Source organism: Anolis carolinensis, chromosome 1 (genome assembly GCF_035594765.1).
Source record: "Anolis carolinensis isolate JA03-04 chromosome 1, rAnoCar3.1.pri, whole genome shotgun sequence".
Taxonomy (NCBI): domain Eukaryota; kingdom Metazoa; phylum Chordata; class Lepidosauria; order Squamata; family Dactyloidae; genus Anolis; species Anolis carolinensis.
In genome coordinates, this window is record NC_085841.1 from 329,928,097 (window position 1) to 329,947,068 (window position 18,972).

Genomic DNA, 18,972 nt, shown 5'->3' on the forward strand with positions numbered 1-18,972 from the left:
TGTCAGAAAAAGTAGTTCAGTACACAGTAATGCTATATAGTAATTACTGTATTTATGAATTTAGCACCAAAATATCACGATATATTGAAAGCATTGACTACAAAAATGTGTTGGATAATCCAGAACGTTGGATAAGCGAGTGTTGGATAAGTGAGACTCTACTGTAAATACTACATAGCATTACTGCGCATGGAACTACTTTTTCTGTCAAATTTGTTGTATAATATGATGTTTTGGTGCTTAATTTGTATAACGATTACCTAATTTGATGTTTAATTGGCTTTTCCTGAATCCCTTCTTATTATCCAACATATTCACTTATCCTGCCGGCCTGTTTACGTTGGATAAGTGAGACTCTACTGTATATTTCTAATCTTATATTATCTGCTCAGAACTGGATTATATGAGGCCCCTTCTTCACAGCTGTATAAAATGCACACTGAAGTGGATTATATGGTAGTGTGGAGTCAAGATAATCCAGTGCAAAGCAGATAATATAAGATTATAAATGGGTTATATAGCTGTGTTGAAGGGCCTTGAGTCTACACTGCCATATAATCCAGTGCAAATCAGATAATCTGTGGAAGAAACCTAAGTGAGGCCTAAATCTGCCTGTCCCCTAACTGAAACCTGGCTGTCCCTTGGTTGCTAGGCAACCAAGTGGGCAGAGATTGGCCCTCTAAACTGGCAGCAATTGGATAAAAAAATTATTGCTCTCCCTCTAATTAGGACTTTATTTTTATTTTATTTTTGTTGTATCAACCTTGAGGCGTGGATGATGGGTTGTGTTGTCAAATTTTGAGGTTGGGGGGCCTGTACTTTTGTTGTTTTGTGAATCGCCGTGATGCCACCACTCTTTTATATATATAGATGGGTGTCACATGTCACACTTTCAATACTGCTACACTAAACAAACCATTAAAAAAACATTCAATGATTTTATTTCTTGAGATCAGCCAACACACATCTGTGCACTACTCATGAAGATAAAATAGGGTTACCCTAGAACCTTAGTTGTCATGAAATGAAAAATGAGTAAATGAGAAAATTAGTAAGTGATAGCATCAAATCATGTCAAACCACTGACAATGTGTTTATAATTCCAAAATAGGTGAATAGGAAAATCAATATAATAAACCAATAAACACTCACAGTTTCAGCCATGGAATACTCAGAGTTCAGCTTTTTTGCCAAGCCATAGTCACCCAGTTTGATTAGATTTACTTTGGTGAGGAAGATATTCAGTGTCTTTATATCTCTAGAGAATAAAGTATTAAAGTTTGATATCTTTTTTCAAATTACCTGCCAAAAGACTTAAACCTAAATCTTATTGTTAGTCCTGACTAGAATAAACCCATTAAACCAGTGGGATTTACTTATGAGATGACATATCTCTGAATAACTGATTCAATGGGTCTAATCTAGCTAGCACTAATCAACAGTATTCTGATCTTAATACGCTTCCATTCCATGTATACTACTGTCAATCTGAAACCATTCACCCATGCCTTTTCATTATTGGAGTCTCAAACCCAAAGCCAATTGCTAGTCCCCCAATCCTTAAATTTTTGACTGTAGTATCCATCAGTCAAAGTACTTTCTGTTATATGGTAATATAAACAAAAAAAACATTGTTTCAATTTGTGGTGCTGATTGATGTTGACTGATGTTAAGGATTTTATTCCCCAGTTTTTAGAAACAGTCCCTAGTTTGTCTCTAGTTTCATGGACAACATATAATACATTAATGTTAAAATCAAAACAACTTGAAAACACAGGTTCTAACAATACTTTGTTTGGTCTGAAGAAATATCTGAAGGAGCCCTGAAAAATTACAATAAGGATGCAGCTTTATAATCCTAATACTATGTCCCATTGAATTCAGTGGCACTTCGGGACATGAATAGTAATGCCACTCTAAATGTAAGATGGATTCTTTTTTAGGAACAATGCAAACAAATTTCATGCTGGGCTTCACTGATTATTAAGAAGCACTTAATCTGATAGAATTCACCTATGTCTCATGCTAGAAATGTAGCATTCAAATATGAATAAGGAAATAATAGTAGAATAAATTATAATAGAAATGCAAACATGCATAATCCAGACATCCAGTCTACAAAAGCAGGAAGTAATCCCTATTGGGAAATCTAGTTTCTGTCCTCAAAGAAACACAAAGCAAACCATTTTCCATCTATTTTATTCTACACTGTCATTAATTCACAATGTTTATGCTTCATCTTTCCACATGAAATGTCCAAGAATAAAAACATGAAATACAACAAATCATAAAAAATACAAAGACCATTTAAGAAACAAGCAAGATTAAAGGCCTGCTGAAAAATTAAGGTCCTTACACAGTGTATCTATCAACAGGGAAACAAGACAGGAAGCAAGCTCCACAGCAGGATGTAGCTACAAAAATGCCCCCTAATTGTTTAATTGGTATTGCTAGCTTTTGTAAACAAAAAAAGAACCAGAAGGCAAAAGGAACTGTAGATTTGTTGTGGTTTGAAAACAAGAACAATTGAAAAGTAGCCTGCACATTCCCTGACCAATGAAATCCTTATTTTCATTGAAAACTCACCTATGAAGTATTCCTTCTCTGTGAATACAACTCACTGCTGATACAATCTGAAAGAGGTACCACAGCACCATCTGCAAAAAAAGAGTTCACACATAAATGTTTTAGAAAACAAATAGAAAGAAAATACTCTAGCTGAACCACATTTAAAAACTGTTGTTTCCCTAAGATCTTTTCCAAAAGCTATTCTTTTCACAATGATGAGCTCATGAGGCCTTCAAGATGCAGGATGACAGTGGCTACATAAACTGGTAAGCTATTGAAAAAAATAATTAGGAGTGACAACTAATACTTCAAAGGTACCATGACATCTTTACATCTTTAGAATCTTCAAACTGAGTTCTTAATGCTCATTCTGCAATTCAATATTAGAAAACAATATCAGTCAGTGACCCTCTCATATTGTTGAACTTCAATGCCTCTTCACTGGGCTATGGCTGATACAAGTTGCAATCCAACATCTGAAGGGCCATGCTTTTTCCATCCCTGCTATTAGCAAATGATAATGTACAATATATTTTTTTAGTGTCAGGAGCAACTTGAGAAACTGCAAGATGTTTTTGGTGTTAGAGAACTGGCCGTCTGCAAGGATGTTGCCCAGGGAAGCCCGGATGTTTTGTGTTTTACCATCCTTGTGGGAGGCTTCTCTCATGTCCCCACATGGTGAACTTGAGCTGACAGAGGGAGCTCACCTGCTCTCCCCAGATTCAAACCGCTGACCTATTGGTCAGCAGTCCTGCTGACACAAGGGTTTAACCAACTGCGCCACCAGGGACTCTATGTACAATAATAATAATAATAATAATAATAATAATAATAATAATAATAATAATAATAATACAGTAATAATAATAACTTTATTTTTATATCCTGCCACCATCTCCCCGAAGGGACTCGGGGCGGCTTACATGGGGATCATGACCAGCATAAACAAAGATTACAAGCTAAAACACAATTAAAAACATAATAACACATAAACCATCTAATTAAAATAATTAAAAACAGCAGAGTAAAAATATCATAAAAATACATCAACAATGGGTAAAATGTTAACTAATCCTAACAAAAACATTTAAGATGCACTAAAGCGCAGATACTTAAAACAGCTAAAGCAGTTAATGCTGCTTTAAAAGACTGAAGGCTAGGTGGAACAAGTCATAGCTGCCTGGCTAGCAGATATGATATTAATACTTCAACCATTAGGAACCTGCAGAATCTCTGTTATCAATCAAATAATGCAAGAGGCCTTATCAGCATGTGGTTTTTATCTTATGTAAGAATAGGATTCCCTATAATAGTAGTATCCCCAAAGTATTTAAAATCAACACAATCCAAATGTTTTATATATTTCTTCAAAACCTGTTTGACAGGCAGTGACTAAGGATGTTGGAAGTATCTGCAGCTATAAGGAAGCATCAGTATAGTTTTCTAATTTTTATTTCTGCTGGGGGATATTTAATATCATGAATCAGAATCTTAATTTAATACTAGAATAGAAAAGGAAAGGCTTCTTGTTTCATGGCAAAAGCTATGACATATTATTATAGTGAACAAGTAGAGCTAGACTCATCTTCTTCTGAAATTGTTCAAGTTACCTCTTCCTCAAACAACTTGTCTTTCTGCCGTAGGATCTTATCATAGAGATTTCCTCCTGCAATTGAAAGAGTGAAATCCTTAATTACTAACTGCAAGTGTGACACAAGTGTCTACTTAACATTATCTAAGAATCTTCTAATATTACAGTAGAGTCTCACTAATCCAAGCTAAACGGGCCGGCAGAAGCTTGGATAAGCAAATATCTTGGATTATAAGGACTGATCAAGAAAAAGCCTATTAAACATCAAATTAGGTTATGATTTTACAAATTAAGCACCAAAACTTCATGTTATACAACAAATTTGACAGAAAAAGTAGTTCAATACGCAGTAATGTTATGTTGTAATTACTGTATTTACGAATTTAGCACCAAAATATCACGATATATTGGAAACATTGACTACAAAAATGGCTTGGATTATCCAGATGCTTGGATAAGCGAGGCTTGGATTAGTGAGACTCTACTGTATTTCCTTTCCGTAGAAATAGGATGTTCCTTTTCTCCATTGTTGCTTACCATAAACCATCCTGAGCCAAGAGGATGCTTTAAACCAGTGGTTCCCAATCTTTGGTCCTCCAGGTGTTTTGGACTTCAGCTCCCACAATTCCTAAAAGATGGTAAGATGGCTGTGATTTCTGGGAGATGAAGTCCAAAACATCTGGAGGACCAAAGATTGGGAACCACTGCTTTAGACAAAAGGTTCAGTGAAACAGACCTATTAGTTAATATCGGTAAAAGCTCTTCTTCAATATATGTATTAGTTATGTCAACCTGGAAAGTGGCATTACTGCTTTCAAAATTATTATTGTTATGATGACATGCATAAAAACAGTTCAATTTAGTTTATCTTACTATGAACATTCTAATGCTGGTCAAATGCAAAAAAGTATAAGAACACTAATGTTGGCTAGGATTATCAGGGATGAGTTGAAAATATCACCCAAAAGCAAACCATCACAAATCAATTTTTTTTAAACTCAGGAAAACTTCAAAAACATCTGTTATGCCACATATGAATTGATTTTCTGTGTTAGTTTTAAGACTTGACGATGCAATAGTATAGTAAAGTGCAACATGGCATTTACAATTCAGCCACAAAAATTAACTTAGGATCTTTGGTTCAGGTTCCGACTGTATTTTCTAGTACACATTTAATTTTTTAATACTTGATCTGATTTATTTCTTAAATACTTAATTTATTTTGAAGTTTACTCTTCCACTAAAAATACATTTTATAGTTTATATATCTGTGAGATTATCTGTGAAACATAAATAGCAGTGCTCCAAGTCAAGTCTGGTTTGTGTTTCTACATCTGCCACCACAGACACATGTCTATAAACAAAGAGAAGCTTCTCTGTGTTTCATCTTTCCACACAGCACCCAAAATGGAAGATGTGCTTGCTGTTTACAAGACAGAACTCTCACCATTGCAGTACTCCAACTCAATCAGCAGAGTGTTGTTATCCATGAAATGATTATAATAGGCAATGATGTTGTCATGTTGCAGTAGAGCAAGAATAACAATCTCATTCAAAGCATCACGCCGCTCTTTTTCTGATAATCTGGTAAGATCCACTTCCTTCCACACAACAAGTGAGTCATCCTAGAATATAAGAAATTCAATTAAATGCATAGCTAGTATTCATAGTTCATTTCTCAGAGGAGTTTTTAATGTTGTATTTACTTTCTGACCCATCAAAAATTCTCAATGGAATTCAAATAGAATTTCCCACTTTCTAATGCCAAGAATCAGTATCAACAGCTGACACTCTTCCTTTTTTGAATTATGTTTCAAAGGAGGGATTGTGTATTTATTTCATATAAAATTCCACCCAAATAAAATCTTCATTCCATAACAGGAAACAATGAGGACATGGGAACAAACAGACATTTCAATCATTGCTTTACACAGAAAAATACAAAAAAGTCTATTTCATGTCAATATTCAATCTCTGAAGCTGAGACCTGCAATCATTCTGTGATTTCAACCAGCTAGTATATAAGGTGAATTATCACTATTTTAGTCTTTGAATCTCTATAAACGACTTTGAACTTCTGATTCTTGCCTTATTAAAAAGAACATTAGAATTTGCTTCCCAGGGAGATTAGGCAAGCCCCCAATATATGTTATTGTTGGATTTTATAATTACATATGTCTTTGTTCATTCGATGTTTTTTACATTGTTACTGTTTTTATCTGGGCTCAACCCTTATCCCTTCGGGGAGATGGAGGCAGGGTATAAAAATAAAGTTGTTATTATTATTATTATTATTATTATTATTATTATTATTATTATTATTATTTTAATTGGGCACTTCAAGATCCCCTTCTGTTACAGGAAATGAGTGAACTAATGATGTAAACCTATTAATATAAATTTAATAAGCAAGGAAACAATGGAAAAGTTTGGCATGAAATTGTTTAATAGATAGCTACATAACTGGAAAATGTTCCATCTCTATCTCACAAAACAGCACTACATATTATTGAGTCCTTTGAACTAACTGGGCCCTGTTAAATCATTTTCACTTCAGGAAAGCAATAAGGCATATGTCCAAGTTGCACTTAATTTTTTCTGATTCACTCAAGATTAGGATTGATTTGGATACTGCATGAAAAGCTTATTAATAATCCTGTTTAAGAAGCCTTTTTTAAATATTCCACTTCCTTCATCAACACAAATAGCCTTTGTTATCAGACTCTGTTAACTACAAGTGAAATGCTTGCAAATCCTTACCGAAATATGATACAATGCTACAGCTGCTTTATCTTTCCTCTCTTCCTTCCTGTCATTCCTTTTCTGCCCTCTGCAGGAAGTTGTTAGAAAGGAAGCAACACCTCTACATCCTTCTACGGCATTTCACTTTCAAACATTTTAGATGCCCTAGTTTTCCAGATGCCAAAATAGAACTGAAAATTAATAAGTGATATCAAAGAACCTTCCTCTGATTCCATGCCAAATAGCAGTTTTGGGGACATAACTATACAGCATAGTTTTACATTCTTCTATCAATGCATAGCTTAGTTTCTCACAACAGGGCAGCTATTTGCAGGGTTTTTTAAATCCAGTGTTTAGTTCCAGTTTAATATCATCATCTTCAACTGAGTTTTATCAAAATGCAAGTTATGTATTTTCCAAAGTAATCTTTTCACTCCCAAATCATTCTGAAAGGAGCAGCACTACTTTCAATCTTTATTGCTTTTGATATACTATGCAATACGGTTTCAGAGAAAATTAGATTATCTTATTTTTATTATTTACAACATTTATATTCCGCCCTTCTCACCCCGAAGGGGACTCAGGGTGGATCACATTGCGCACATAAAGGCAAACATTCAATGCCATGACATAGAACAGAGACAGAGACAAGACGCAGGCACCGGGCTGGCCTCGAACTCATGACCTCTTGGTCAGAGTGATTTGTTGATTTGTTGCAGCTGGCTTGCTTTCCAGCCTGCGCCACAGCCCGGTTATCTTATTAACAATTCTCTGGAAAATCAACTATAAAGCCCCTTCTAGAATGCTTTTAACTGTATAGTGATTTTTAGAAGACCCCGAGAAAAAGTTACAACAGGTAAAATTAAATCTACACCACACTAACCAAAGCTTTATCTACCAAACTGTTGTCTGACAGTTTTGGAACAATAAAGCAAGGATGGGAACCATGTGGTCCTTCAGAAATTGCTGGATTGCAATTCCCAGCAGCCCTAGCCGGTGTACTCACAGCACTTCCAATTATTTATTTATTTATTTATTTACAGTATTTATATTCCGCCCTTCTTACCCTGAAGGGGACTCAGGGTGGATCACATTACACATAAAAGGCAAACATTCAGTGCCTTGACATAGAACAAAGACAAAGACAAACGCAGGCTCCGAGCTGGCCTCGAACTCATGATATCTTGGTCAGAGTGATTAGTCTCAGTTGGCTGCAGCTGGCTGCTCACCAGTTTGCGCCACAGCCCGGGCCCTCTGGATCTGGGGAGGGGAGTTCTTAGTGCAGAATTGGACAAGGAAGAAAATGCTAAGGACAACAAATACATCATAAAGTGTGTGGACAGCTGTGAAAAGGAGTACTGTGTGCCTCTGAATACACTTTGGAAATCTAGCAAATATGGTGGAGAGAAAGGAAATCCCCCAAAATGTATGTGAGTGAACAAGAAAGAACAGATATTATAGAGATAGGCTAAGGAAGAAAATGTAAAAATAAACTGACAAGTGAGGAGCTCTTGAGTTCCAATTCTCAAGAAAAGCCATTCTCAAATATTTCGGGGGGAAACATTTCACATCTGCATAAAACCACATATGTTGATTGGATGACAACTGCAAACTGTTTTTTTTTTTTTGGACTTCACAAAAAAAAGTTAGGCATTTATTAGACAGAAAATAATTCTCGGGAAGCAGGAAGTTGAAAAAATGTTATCTGTTCCATCTGCAGCAAATAGGATGCTGGCTGAAATATCTGTCATTTTCCAGTTCATTATTTCAATATATGGGATAAATGTGGCCCTAACTGACAAAAGGATAAACTTGGCAGCAGGACAAAAGGCAGACAGATTGGAAAGGATTCTGTATATGGAAGTACAGTTGGATGACAATTTACCATATATACTCATATAAGCTGATCTTGTGAATACATTGAGGGTAGGTTTTGGGTGAAAAAATATGGGTTTTGACAGACTTATTGATAAGTCAAGGGCCATTCTACACATGATAGCCATATTTAAATTTTTTAAAGGATGCCAGCTTGAGGACAAGGCAAGATTGTTTTCTGGTGCTCCAGAAACTAGAGTACAATGGAGTAATGGATTCAAATTACAGAAAAGAAGATTCCACCAAACATTAGGGAAAATTTCCTGATGGTAAAAGCTGCTTGGTAGTGGTATATGCTGCCTCCTTGGAGTGTAGTAGAGTCTCTTCCTCTGGAGGTTTTAAAGCAGAAGTTGGATAGCCATCGGTTGGGAGTACTTTGATTCTGTGATCCTGCATGACAGAAGGTGGTTGGACTGGTTGGCCCTTATGGTATCTCCCAACTCTATGATTCTACAGATTCTCTAAAGACTCATTTTCCACCATGAGATAAAACTCTTGTCACAAATCTGTGAGCAACAAAGTTCATCACACAAATTAAAACTAAACTTGACCTCTGCCACTATTCGTATCAGGAGAAGCAGGTAATAAATAAAATTATTATTATTATTATTATTATTATTATTATTATTATTACTATTATTTCCACAGCCAGGCCTTCAAAAAGGCCAGAAGTGATGCCATACCAGAGAATGTAGAGGAGATCATTGCTTCTTGCATCTCCTCATATAAAGCAGCTCGGGCATTGCGGTCAGCGGAGGAGGCCCTGCTCTCGGTACCATCCACCCCCCACCCCTGTACTTGAGACCTTCTCTGTGATCACCCCCCCCCCACACACACACACACACACACATCTCTGGAACTCCCTCCATAAAGAAATAAAAACAGCCCCCCTCCCTTCTCTCCTTCGAAAAACAATGAAAAACCCATTTCCGCATGGTAGCATATGGAGAGGAGGATTAAATTATCATAAACAGCAAAAATACCTCTGATATGAAATTACTATTGCTGCTCTGGCTTGAAGGCGTTGCTGGCTTATTGGTATCACCAGCTACATAATTACTCTTTTAATTTTACTTGAAATGAATTTTGTTGTTTCTGTAAATCAATGTCTGTGTCGATGTTTTATGTTGAGGTAAGTTACTCGATAGGCTATGTTACCATTTAATTTGCGGTTGCAAGGTTTCATTTGACTGTCAATGTTGGTTTATTTTGGGACTTGGTCTGGTTGTTCTTGTACTTGTATTTATCGTCTTGTCAAGGCATTGAAAGTTGGCCTTTTGTTTGTCGGAATCCGCCCTGAGTCTCCTCGGGGAGATAGGATGGAATACAAATAAAGTCTTATTATTATTCTATTCCATTCAAACACTTTTCTGTGATGTGACACAACATTACACTTTGAGTGTTGATTTCCCTTGCACTACTTTTACATGACAGCAAACCTGTAGCACAGGAATAGGCAAATTTCCTACAGCTGTTAGGAATTGTGGGAGTTGATGTCCAAAACACCTGGAGGGCCCAAGTATGCCCATGCCTGTTCTAGAATGTGATTTTGCTCTTTTCCTACTGTCTTCCATCTTACCAAGCATTACTCTCTATTAAGTCATGTCATGTCATCTCATGATATGGTTTAAGTACGACAGCCTTAGTTTAAACATTATGGCTTCTAGGGAGAGCTCAAGCTTGATTTGCTCTAGCGCAGCATTTCTCAACCTGGGGGTCGGGACCCCTGGGGGGGGGGTCACAAAGAAGTGACAGAGGGGTCGCCAAACACCATCAGAAACCATATATTAATTCACAGTGCTCTCCGAAGGTAGGTGAAGTACATCTCCCCTAAATCACTGTCAATTCCTCCCAAATCCCTCCAATATTTTCTGTTGGTCATAGGGGTTCAGCGTGGGAAGTTTGGCCCCATTCTATCATTGGGAAGGTTCAATAGACTCTTTGATTGTTGGTGAATTATAAATCCCAGCAACTACAATTTCCAAATGTCAAGGTCCCAAAACTTCACCAGTGTTCACATTTGGGCATATTGAGTATTTGTGCCAAGTTCCATCATTGTTTGAGTCCACAGTGCTTTCTGGATGTAGGTGAACTACAACTCCAAAACTCAAGGTCAGTGCCCACCAAACCCTTCCGGTATTGTCTGTTGGAGTTCTGTGTGCCAAGTTTGGTTCAATTCCATCGTTGGTGGAGTTCAGAATGCTCTTTGATTGTAGGTGAACTATAAATCCCAGCAACTACAACTCCTAAATTACAGAATCAATCCTCCCTCAACCCCACCAGTATTCAAATTTGCCATATTGGGTATTTGTGCCAAATTTGGTCCAGTGAATGAAAATACTGTACATCCTGCATATCAGATATTTACATTTACGATTCATAACAGTAGCAAAATGACAGTCGTGAAGTAGCAACGAAAATAATTTCATGGTTAGGTGTACCCACAACATGTGGAACTGTATTAAGGGGTCGCCGCATAAGAAAGGTTGAGGACCACTGCTCTAGTGACTAGGACATGTTTATTTTACCCTTTTTTTTTAGCGATTTGCAATATCCACAGAACTCTACTCCAGCACCAGATCTCAAATAAGTTTATTTTCTCCCTATCAGCTTTCCTCACTGTTCAGCTTTCCCACCCAAACACAGAGATATTTAGGGATGGGAAACATGGCTAGATGCTATGGAATCTTGGGAGCTGTAGTCTGGTGAGGCACTTTACAAGGCAGAGAAGGCCTTGTAAAACTACAGCTCCCATGAGCCATGGCAGTTCAAGTGGTGCCCAACCGCACTACTGGGACAGCGTGTACCTCAGTCCGGCGGTAGAGCGTGGCCTCCCCGAAGGCGCCGCGGCCCAGGGTGCGGATGGGGGCGTAGTGCAGCTCCTCTTGCTCGCCAGCCAAGGCCGGGGCAGGCCGGGGGGCGCCGCTGCTGCGGCCGGAGGAGTCATTCTCGAAGTCGAGGGAGTTGATGGAGTCGCAGTGTCGCTCGTACTGGCCCAGGGACATGGCTGCGGCGGCGGCGGGGGAGGCCAGGGCTGCTTCCTGCTCCCGCGGCTCTTTCCCTCAGAGACTCCTTCGACGAGGCAAAGCGGGCCCGGCCCCTGCGCATGCGCCTGCGCGCGAGCCCCCTTCCTCCCCTCCCCCTCGCGGCCTCCTCCTCCTCCTGCTCCTCTGCGCGAGGCCCCTGCGCCTCCTGCTTAACCGGAAGCACTCCACCGTCAGGTGCCTTTCCTTCGCACGGATCCCTCGGTGGAGGAAGTGGGGGAACGAGGCCGTTTCGTGTAAGACTTCGGGACAGGCCTGGGCAACCTTGGGCCCTTCCTCCAGGTGTTTTGGACTTCAACGCCGAGACCCTATTTTTTTAAGACTGACTTTGCATCTCCTGATTTATTTATTTTTTTCGTGTCAGGAGCAACTTGAGTTGCTTCTTGAGTGAGAGAATTGGCCGTCTGCCCAGGGGACGCCTGGATGTTTTGATGTTTTTACCATCCTTGTGGGAGGCTTCTCTCATGTCCCCGCATGGAGTTGGAGCTTATAGAGGGAGCTCATCCGCACTCTCCCCGGGTGGGATTCGAACCTGGCAGCTTTCAGGTCAGCAACCCAACCTTCAAGTCACGAGGCTTTAGTCCACTGCGCCATTATCTCCTGATAATTTGCAAGGATTTGCAAGGCCTGCTAAACAGGCCGATTTCCCATGTGATAAAGTACATGCAACGTGCGGGGCTTGATGAATCCAAGCCTGGAGTTTAAACTGCTGGAAGAAATATTAACAACCTTAGATATGCAGATGATACCACTCTGATGGCTGAGAGCGAGGAGGAACTTGGGAGCCTTATGACCATGGTGAAAGGAGGAAGTGCAAAAGCTGGGTTAAACATCAAGAAAACCAAGATTATGGCAACCAGACTGATTGATTACTGGCAAATAGAGGGAGAAACTGGGGAGGCAGTGACAAACTTTGGATTTCTAGGCACAAAGATCACTGCAGATGCAGACTGCAGCCAGGAAATCAGAACACATTTATTTCTTGGGAGGAGAGCAATGACTAACCTTGATAAAATAGCGAAGAGTAGAGACATCACACTGGCAATGAAGGTCCGTATAGTTAAAGCAAAGGTACTTCCATAGTAATCTATGGATGCGAGAGCCAGACCATAAGGAAGGCTGAGCGAGGGAAGATAGATGCTTTTGAACTGTAATGTTGGAGGAAAATCCTGAGAGTGCCTTGGACCGCAAGAAGATCCAACCAAGAAGATCCAACCAGTCCCTACCCCAGGAAATAATGCCCGTCTGCTCACTGGAGGAAAGGTTATTAGAGGCAAAGATGAAGTACTTTGGCCCCATAAAGAGAAGACAGGACAGCATAGAGAAGAGAATGATGCCGGGGAAAATGGAAGCAAAAAGGAAGAGGGGTTGACCAAGACCAAGATGGATGGGTGGTGTCCTTGAAGTGACTGGCTTGACCTTGAAGGAGCTGGGGGTGGCAACGGCTGACAGGGAGCTCTGTCATGGGCTTGTCCATGAGGTCACAAAGAGTTGGAAGCGACTGAACAAATAAACAACAAATTGTGTTGTCGAAGGCTTTCATGGCTGGGATCACAGGGTTGTTGTATGTTTTACGGGCTGTATGGGTTCTGGAACATGGCCATACAGCCCGGAAAACATAAAACAACAAATTCCTTATGTAATATCCTATGAAATTCATGAGGTTGGCAGAAGTGAGCAGGTTACTTTTATTGTGTATATATCTTATCTATACACATCTATCTATACACATAATATCTATCTATACACATAATAAAAGTAATGTGCATGTATGTATGTGGAGGTGTCCACTTACACAGACAACCTCCCACCTCCACAAACAGTTGTAGTTCCCACTGAGCAGGAGACACCAATGGCCCTTCCGCCACTGACATGCAGGTTATAGTGAGCACCATGAACATGCAGCCCAAGCCCTGCCAATGTCCCCAACAAACACAGTTCTGCCCCCCACCCAAGTGAAGGCTTTCATTCGGGGACCTTTCATCCTAGATGTTCTGTTCTTCCTGCAAAACGTATATCCCAGGTTTCCTTAATGTGCATGATCCCGCCCACTGCCTCTACCTTAACCCTTTCCTACCCCTTCCTATGGCACACAGCAAACAGAGGAATTGATCAGCAACTGAATAAGGTGTTTGGGGAGAATTCACCATGATTTATAAGTTGTACTTGACCTACATCCAGAGAGCACTCTTAACCCAACCAACAATTGATCTGGACCAAACATGCCATGGATAATGGGACCTGCAGTACCTTCACTGATACTGTGACCCCCACCAACAATGGACTGGGACCAAACTTGGCACAGAGAAGCCCCATGACCAACTGAACATACTGCAGGGGTTTGGGGGAATGGATCTTGATTTTGGGAGTCTAGAAAGCACTGAAGCCAAACCTGGCATACAGACCTAACATGGCCAACTGTGCGTACTGGCAAGATTTGGGGAGTGATTGCCCAGGGAATCTGGGAATTGTAATTCTCCCTTATCCAGACAGCACTGAACCCAGCCGACGATGGATGTGGACCAAACTTCAGTGATATGACCTAACATCCCAAAACAAACAATGCCTTCTTCTAATAACCCGGGCACCGCCGGCTCCCCAAGCTAGTAGGAAATAAAACAGACAATCAAGAAAAAAGATATACAAAATAATAAGCAGGTTTACAAAATAGTCTACAGCTAGCACTCGTTAAATGTGTGAAAAATTAAAATTGGCAGTACAGTTATTATACCTTTATATATCTTATCCCTCTAACCCCACACCTGTGAACTCAACCCACATGACCTGCAACACCCCTTAACATGAATCACATAAAACTACCCATATGTCTTCTTTCACTAAATCCCTTTGTAGCAATAATCAAATCTACCTTTGGCTTCTATCCCAGGTACCCAAATGCCAGCCTACATTTGTTTGCAAATTCTTCATTGTTTCCTCCTCCGCTACTATTTGACAGCTTGGCAATTTGGATATAATCTACTAAGCAATATTGCAAAACAATATTGGCAAATTTCTTCATCTCCTATACTAATACACCTTAAATAGTCCTAATGAACAGCATTCCTTGCGTAATATCCTAATGACCCAAATTCTCTGCTAAAATCATCTGTAAGAAAACCCCTTTCATTTGCAAAACCCTTTCTAATCTGTTGCATCAGTGCTGTTGGGTCAAATACCATATTTTTTTCCTCAGGCAGGCCACTTATTCCTGCTTTCGAAAAATAAGGAAATGTAAGGTGAGAAGTAGTGATCTTCCTGCAATTTGTTTTAGTATGCCTGCATCACTTACTTGCCTTAGGGAGGGCAAGTAATTTCTCTTTCTGTATTCCCCAGAGATTCTCTCCCTGTCTCTCAAAGAGAAGTTGCTTAGCCCACTGGATTACAATAATGTGAACATAAATAAGAAGCAGTTTGAAACATTCAATCTAATTCATGAGTTTTTTTCTTCAAAAGCTAGAAGGGTGTTTCCCTTTAAAAATAAAGTAAGGGATCCTCAATCTCCAGGCTTGGGGGCGGGTGGGTAATTCTCCGTGCCTTCCTTGCTCTCTCCATGACACCCCCAATTCCTTATTCCTTCTACATCAACTTCTTGAGTGTGCACCTACTAGATGAGATAGAGAAAGGTGACAAGATAGGTTAAGGAAACTCAGCATGATAAGGCTATCGATGGCTACTGTGATCATAATACACAAGAGAAAAGGGAGACATACTTCCAGATGCTGGAATAAGTCTTTATTCACTTTAAAAAAAAACTTATTTTGACATATGAATATTCTGTGGCCTTTTTCAAATGATGTAGAAGGAATAGAATAGTGCTTAATCAAATAATATTATAAATTCTTTTTGTTGTGTACCTTTAAGTCAACCCAAAGTTACAGTATAACCCTGTGATAGGGTGTCAAGATTTATTCAGGAGTTTTGTCATTTTCCTCTAAAGCTGATTGTGACTTGTGAAAGGCTTAGTAGAGATTTAAACTCTGATTTTCCAAGTCTTGTCCAGCAGTCAAACCAGCAACACACCAGGTCAGTATTATTATATTTACATGTTATTGAATTAACATTACTAATAGCTTGCACATATCCGGTAAAATCCCTTGAAGTTTCTGATCAAGGGACTCCCAATACCATTTAGTGATCAAATCAAAACATGTGAATGAAAATTATAAATAGAGTATGGAGCATTTTCCATCTCCCCTTTATCTTTTGAATTTTGTTTGATGTTCTTCAATTTGACTGCTTCACCTTCAAGCTTACTATGCTCTCCAGTTTTTGTTGTATCATCTTAATATTTACATATCTGCCGATATGAACGAGATGTAGTTGAAAATAGTTTTAAAATCTGTATTTATGTACTATTTTTATTGGACCAGTCAGAAAGCACACAAATGTGCCCAGGCTTCCCAGAAACTTTATTAGAAGATACTACTAAAGAAATCTGGGTGGGGAGGGAAAAACCTCACTGGTTCGACCAGCAGCTGCCGCAGAGAGGTTGAAGCATTGCAAATAAGACATTTGCAATGTAAGCATGCTTTTAAGGATCAGAAATCTTATGTCCTCATAGACAAAAAACAGTATATGCCGTTGTTATGTGTTTTCACATCATTTCTGATTTATTGTGAGTCTAAAATGAACCAATTATGGTGATTTCTTGGCAAGATTTGTTGGGGGGTATCTTTGCCTTCTTCTAATGCTGAGAGAGTGTGGCTTGCACAAGATAACCCAGTGGAATTCCGTAACTGGGAAGGTTTTGAACTCTAGTCTCCAGAGTCATGGTTTCACTTTCAAATCACTACACCACACTGGCTGTCAAAAACAACATTTACTAGTCATATATTACCTCCAGGACAAGAGCCAGTGTGCTCATAAACCTGGGTGAATCTCTATCTTTTTATAGTACTCAGTTATAACAGTGATTCCACTGCCATGGGTCCATTCCTATGGTTTGTACTTTGGTAAGGCTCTAGAGCAGTGGTTCTTAACCTATGGATTCACAGGTGTTTTGGCCTACAACTCCCAGAAATGCCAGCCAGTTTACCAGCTGTTAGGATTTCTGGGAGTTGAAGGCCAAAACATCTGGAGACCCATAGTTTGAGAACCACTTCTCTAGAGCTCCCTGATTGAAAATTTTAAATGCCCCTTTCTAAACTGTAAATCCCAGGTTTCCATAGGTTGGAATCATGCCAGTTAAAGTAGAATCCAGGAACTATAATTGCGTAGTGTGAAAGGGCTCAGTATCCTGCTGTCCCTAGGCCTCTCATGGACATCTGATTAACTACTGAGAACATCAACAGTCTTTTGTGATGCTTTGGTATTTGGCTTGAAAACACTTTTCCGCTGCTAGTCATGTTCTTCCATTGTCTTCTTCAGTCTCTCACACCAAACTCAACCCTTGTTCCACATATACTAGATCCCTCTGTCTTCCTGGAATATGACATTATGGATATGTCTACCCTGAAGAATGAATGCAGTTTGACTCCACTTTAACTGACACCACTTAATGCTGTGGAATCCTGGGAATTGTAATTTTATGACAGTTATTGATTTCTCTGCCAAAAGGTGCGGATGCGTCCCCAAGCTACAACTCTCTGGATTCCATAGCATTGAGCCAGTTAAAGTGGTGCCAAACTACATTAATTCTTCAGTGTAAATGCACCTTATAAAATCTTCCTCCTCTGAAGTTTAATGTCTAAAATTAAGAGGTGATGGGAACTCAAGCACTGTGCTGGAAACTTATAACAGCTGTTCAGGTTCTAATTGTTAACTTTGCATAAGGGAAAACATTCAATGTATGTTTTAAAAACACTCTTTGAATTGCCATGCATTTGTTTCAGGAGTGGAAATTGTGCAGCAGTCCAGATTTTGATGGACTTCAACTCCCAGAAACCTTAACCAGCAAAGTCAGTCCTGAGGAATACCGGGAATTGCAGTTCAGCAAGATGTGGAAAACCACCCATTTCACACCTCTACTTTACGTGGATCTAGAAACAAGTCATATAGCAGTAACAGCAGATTGTAAGATAGAAGTTTGGCTCAGAGCCACCATTGCTATTTCCTAGCATTGTGAATATTTTCTTCTGGCACAACTCCTGTTCTTTTCAGCAGCTGCGTGACAGGAAGGAATCCAGCAGCATAAGCATTTCCCAAGCAAGGAGTGATGCAACAATGAGAAAACAATCTTGTGCTGACTTTAAAAAACACTAAGCAGGTACTGAGAATGCAGCAGACTTCTGACAATTATTCCCTTGAGTAATACTATTAATTTTCTGTCTCGTCTATTTTATTTTTCATTTTTTGTATTGTTTCTATTTGCCCTTGTATTTATTCCTTGTGTAATAGGTCTGGCTGAGAGATACTGACTAGTCAAAAGCCAGTGATCTTCCTGACTGCACGAGAATATAAACTTGAAACTTCTGACCCTAATCCAATACTCCAATTAATAATTTTGTCTTTACTTGAGATTGCCAAACATTGCATGTTGTATATTTAATCATTCATTTATGTGGCATCACTTAGTAATAGCATGTCTGTTGGGGAGATAATTACATTTAGATGCAGCAATTCAGAAGTTTCTTATTGAAATAAAACACAACACCTTCTTTAAACAAGCCATTAATAATGTTATTGACAATAAATAACGATAGCTACATTGTTCTAAGCTCTCTTCCTTGCCCTTTTCAGATTATAGTCTTGCAGTATTAATGGATCATTCTTAACTGTCTCACAGCAAAGAAAACAAATGCATTGTCAAAAGCTTTCATGGCTGGAATCATTGGGTTGCTGTGTTTCGCATTTCTCAACCATGTTCCAGTAGCATTCTTTCCTGACATTTCACCTGCATCTATGGCAGGCATCCTCAGAAGTTTGCTCAGAGGTCTGTGGAAATGGATATTAACAACACATATCAACAATTTTTCCTGATAGTATGTCCATAGACTTCCTTGCACAAGAATTACTCAGAGGTGGTTTTGCCTATTCCTTCCTCTGAAATATAGCCTGCAGCACCTAGTATTTATTGTCCATCTCCTGCCCAAATATTAACCAGGGCTGACCTTGCTTAGCTTCCAAGATTACACTGGCTCTGGTACCTTTAGGATATTTAGCCCTTAGGTATGCCAAAAGCCATATGCTACACCTGCCCTTCATGTCGTGCAA

General features: G+C 39.3%; 1 protein-coding gene and 1 long non-coding RNA gene across 3 annotated transcripts in view; one reads left to right on the forward strand and one right to left on the reverse strand.

The window, feature by feature from the left end:
* The window catches only part of nek9 (NIMA related kinase 9), a 32,633-nt gene extending 20,719 nt beyond the window's left edge, over window positions 1-11,914 (reverse strand). For both annotated transcript variants that reach the window (XM_003214379.4, XM_008122785.3), the window contains exons 1-5: window positions 11,584-11,914; window positions 5,607-5,784; window positions 4,179-4,234; window positions 2,587-2,657; window positions 1,153-1,258 (exon numbers count right to left, since the gene is read on the reverse strand). In XM_003214379.4, the coding sequence (XP_003214427.2) occupies window positions 1,153-1,258; window positions 2,587-2,657; window positions 4,179-4,234; window positions 5,607-5,784; window positions 11,584-11,781 (609 nt within the window). In that variant the 5' untranslated portion in view covers window positions 11,782-11,914. The remainder of the gene's footprint in view (window positions 1-1,152; window positions 1,259-2,586; window positions 2,658-4,178; window positions 4,235-5,606; window positions 5,785-11,583) is intronic.
* Window positions 11,915-11,988: 74 nt separating this feature from the next.
* Window positions 11,989-18,466, forward strand: LOC134295518 (uncharacterized). Its single transcript, XR_010002120.1, has 2 exons — window positions 11,989-15,843; window positions 17,652-18,466. It is a non-coding gene; the product is annotated as an uncharacterized LOC134295518 (long non-coding RNA).
* The last annotated feature ends 506 nt before the right edge of the window (window positions 18,467-18,972 follow it).